Source organism: Verticillium alfalfae, genomic scaffold (assembly GCF_000150825.1).
Source record: "Verticillium alfalfae VaMs.102 supercont1.11 genomic scaffold, whole genome shotgun sequence".
In the NCBI taxonomy this organism is placed as follows: Eukaryota; Fungi; Ascomycota; class Sordariomycetes; order Glomerellales; family Plectosphaerellaceae; genus Verticillium; species Verticillium alfalfae.
In genome coordinates, this window is record NW_003315028.1 from 952,226 (window position 1) to 955,874 (window position 3,649).

Consider the following 3,649-nt stretch of genomic DNA (forward strand, 5'->3'; position numbering starts at 1 on the left):
GTCGTCAAAGCTCGCTCGACTCCCTGAGCACGGCAGCGTCTCGGCGGCTCCCGCGGCCGTTTGGCTCGGCTTCGGCGCGCTGCTCTCAAGGCGGATTGCTTTGTCGGTTTCTGCAGCTTAGCTTCGACGGTGGGGAACTCGGCGATTTTTTGAGGACATGGCTTTGTTTTCGAGGGGGTTCTTAGGTGCTGGGGCGCATGGCGCCGAGGGAGCTTCGCCGGGGTGTGTCGCTCGCGATTGGGGGCTGACGGTTCGTGATCGTTGCAGTCGAAGGTGCTTGTGGTCGTGCGAGCTACCTATTTCAGGTACTTAGGTAGGTAAGTAAGGTACTTGGGTAAGGAGAGATGTCGTCGGATGGGCGGTGTCCGTAGTCAACTGGAAGGCAGGCGTGTCGGCTTGTCGCTGGTGGGTTTGGAAAGCAGTGACGAAGGCGAGTGATTGTGACGAGGCAGGTGCTGGTCCCGCTACATGCATATGTGCATAGGCGATTCCGCACCCTGTGTGCTACGCCCCACGCCAACTCGAGATCGTATTTCAGAACACAGTCAAGACGCCAGCACAGATAAATCTGCTTGAGGTGCTGCGAATTTCGCCGGGTATGATTAGGCACTTCAAAATGCACTCTATTCTTCAGGCTGAGAAAAAGAAACCACAACCCTGACGGGCACCTCGGACGGTGGCCATTCGTTCAGGCCTCAGCCTCCAGGCAGGTCCAGCGCAGTCAGTCGGTCCAGATCCGAAGACAGCTATACCACCACGCGGGAAAGGGGCTGTTAGCAGAAGAGCCTCGTCGAATGACGAGTTGTTGAGCCTCTCTACAGGGCACATGATGAAGCAGGCTACGAGGGTTCAAATGCTACGAGGAGACGCTTACCAGCCTCCATGTTCTGGCCGGCCATGGCCCAGGATGTAACCTCATATATCTTGGGATACTACCAGTGTACCAGCCAGGCCCCAATAAGCCAAAAGTACCCCTATCAAGTCTTGAGGCTTTGGAGCCATTTCAACTCAAGGGAATTAAATACCTGGGACCCTTGACGATAGCCGTAAGAGGGAATCGATACTAGATCATTCTTATGGACACTCTCGTAAGCACGTACAGGTATAGTTAGTATTGGGTTGGGAGCTATAGCCTCGGTATGGTCCCATTGCTGTGAGGAGCACCTCCAATGTCTGTATCCACCAGAATGAGGGGTGAAGTCAGATCAATCTAATTGCATCGCGTGCCATTCTTGCTTGTACACCAAGGCCCCCCAGGATTGGGGCTGCATCCGGGTTCTCAGCTGCCCGAAGGTTCGCCGCCGGGGCTAGGAAGTCAAGGACGGGTACAACCATGCTGGTCGCAGTGTTCTTGCGTACCATGAAGGGTATTAAATCCAGTTACTTCAAGGCTCGTGTTCTAAAGTGTACAGAAACTCTACAGGAAAAGAAAGGCCTTCATTTCTAGCCGCTTTACAACGCGGTCAGGATGCGGGCTCCTGCAACAAGTCTACGCCATTTAACCATCAATCTCAACCGCGTACATGGCCTCCTCCAGCCAGGACGCTCTTCGAGCGCCATCAGCGAAGCCGCGTCTTCTGTCTGCTCCGTGGCTGACCCGCCCGACAATGGCGAATACGCCCACGGCACCATAAACTGCGAAGGACACACCTCTGACCGGTAGTAGTCGTCCTCGCCCGCCTCAAGATGCGCGCCGGCTCAAAGTCGGCGACGTGTAGCGAGTACCAGTCCCCGTACCAGCGACTCGTCGTTTCGCCTATCCACTCGCCCGTCGGCGCGCAGATGACCCTGACATTGGACCTCGGACAGCGGGGCCCAAAGTACGTGTCGCCGATGAAGCCCGTCCACAAAGCGAGGTCAAAGTTGACGACGAGGTCGAAGCGCCGCAGCTGCGGAAAGGCGCCGAAGCCCTGCAGCGAGAAAAGCAGGCAGTTGTCGCTGATCCAGCTGAAGTCGTCGCCCATGGCCTCGGCCTGCAGGGACTGGATCGAGGCGCGCTCGGGAAAGACGCTGTACAGGTCGTCTCTGCAGATGTGCGCGCAGTCTACGTGGATCGTGTCGAGGTCAAAGTTGGCCCAGGCGTAGCGAGGCGGGCCGCCGCCGCTGAGGAACGCTTTCTCGTACGGCCCTGAGGTTCTCGCCTCGCGACATGCTTGCGTTAAAGGGGGTGGTTTGGTCGGGGAGGTGAACTCTGTGGCCTCGGCACCAGCTTTCTCGATGACGAGGAGCCGTGGTTGCGCTGCTAGATGCCAGATCTGAAGACGTAGTTCAGCGGGCAGCCGAGGAAAGGGGTGAAATGCAGCCATTCTTAGCAAGAGAAAAGAAAATGAAGCGGGGAAGATCACGATTGGGTCAAAAGCGGGAGAGTGTTGACAGAGAGAAGTGGCATGTTCAACACAGAATGTCCAAATGGCATGCTCCTAAAGGATGTTCGATTAGGATGTTGAACCTTGCTGACACTGCTGACGGATGATACTGCATGTGGCTACTGCTGACCAGCAGGTGCCGTGCCGCGCTCTTCTGGGATCTGAGTCTGGGTCGAGCCATCGTTCCACCTGGTCTCAAAAGGAAGCATGGCGTCTCATCACCGTGAAGCTTGGACATCACGATGTGCTGAGGTGGTGGTGACGTGTGACAAAAGCCCGGCACCGAAGCCGTCTGACTCGGCATCTCGACCGAGTGAGCACCGGCCCGGCAGAAGACCCGAGTCATGTGGCCACCGCCTTCTCTCAAGCCCGCACCCAACAGCATCCCCAACACAAAGGCCCACCCCCCACCTGCACACACACACACACACCACCGACGTCCGACAACGGCATTGACGATGGCGAGCTCTGCAGGGTTTCTTCTTCCGTCTGTGGCTCTGCCGCTCGAAGGCATCGTCGGATCCCTCACTGGGCACACCTCTCTCTGACCCCCCCCCCTTGTCCGACGTCACCATGTCGACCTCGTCACCCCCTTCGTCCATCCTCATCATCGGTTCAGGCGTCTTTGGCCTTTCTACAGCCCTCGCCTTGGCCCTTCGTCCAGCCTACGCCAAGACGGAGATCACCGTTCTCGACCGCTCACCCGAACAAGGCGTCTTCCCTTCGCACGACGCTTCGAGCATCGACTCTTCGCGCATCATCCGCCCCGACTACGCAGACCCCGCCTACTCGGCTCTCGCCGCCGCCGCCCATCACCACTGGCGCCACAGCCCCCTCGGCGAAGATGGCCGCTACACAGAGTCGGGCATGGCTCTCATTGCCGACGCGCCACCAGCTCACGTCAAGACGCGCACGCAGATGGACTATGTCCGCGACAGCTACGCCAACGTCAAGCGCCTCGCCCAGAGGAAGGAGTGCGGCATCGACGCCGCCAGGCTCAGCGAGCTGCCGAGCAGGCGCGCCATTGCCGAGCTTGTGGGCCTCAACCCGGCCGACGCCAACGCCGACACCGATGCCGACACGACGCCCGGCGACTGGGGCTACCTCAACGGCAACTCGGGCTGGGCCGACGCCCGGCCGCAGCATGCAGTGGCTGCTCGCCCGCGTGCAGGCGACGGGCCGCGTGCGCTTCGTCCACGGCACGGCCACGGCGCTCCTACACACCGGCGACCGCGTCACGGGGGCCGCGCCTCGCCGACACGAGCACGCTGCTCGCGGCCCTC

At 59.5% G+C, this 3,649-nt stretch overlaps 2 protein-coding genes across 2 annotated transcripts in view; one reads left to right on the forward strand and one right to left on the reverse strand.

Annotated features, from left to right (window-relative positions):
• Positions 1 to 1,498: 1,498 nt before the first annotated feature.
• On the reverse strand, positions 1,499 to 2,306 carry VDBG_08114 (predicted protein; the record flags this gene model as incomplete). Its single annotated transcript, XM_003001809.1, has 2 exons — positions 1,499 to 1,547; positions 1,651 to 2,306. The coding sequence occupies 2 exons, from the start codon at positions 2,304 to 2,306 to the stop codon at positions 1,499 to 1,501; spliced, it is 705 nt and encodes a 234-aa protein (XP_003001855.1).
• A 539-nt stretch (positions 2,307 to 2,845) lies between these two features.
• Positions 2,846 to 3,649, forward strand: part of VDBG_08115 (conserved hypothetical protein) — a gene marked incomplete at both ends in the record, with an annotated part of 1,535 nt that continues 731 nt past the window's right edge. Inside the window, one exon of the mRNA XM_003001810.1 lies at positions 2,846 to 3,515. Coding sequence (XP_003001856.1) covers positions 2,940 to 3,515 — 576 coding nt within the window. The remainder of the gene's footprint in view (positions 3,516 to 3,649) is intronic.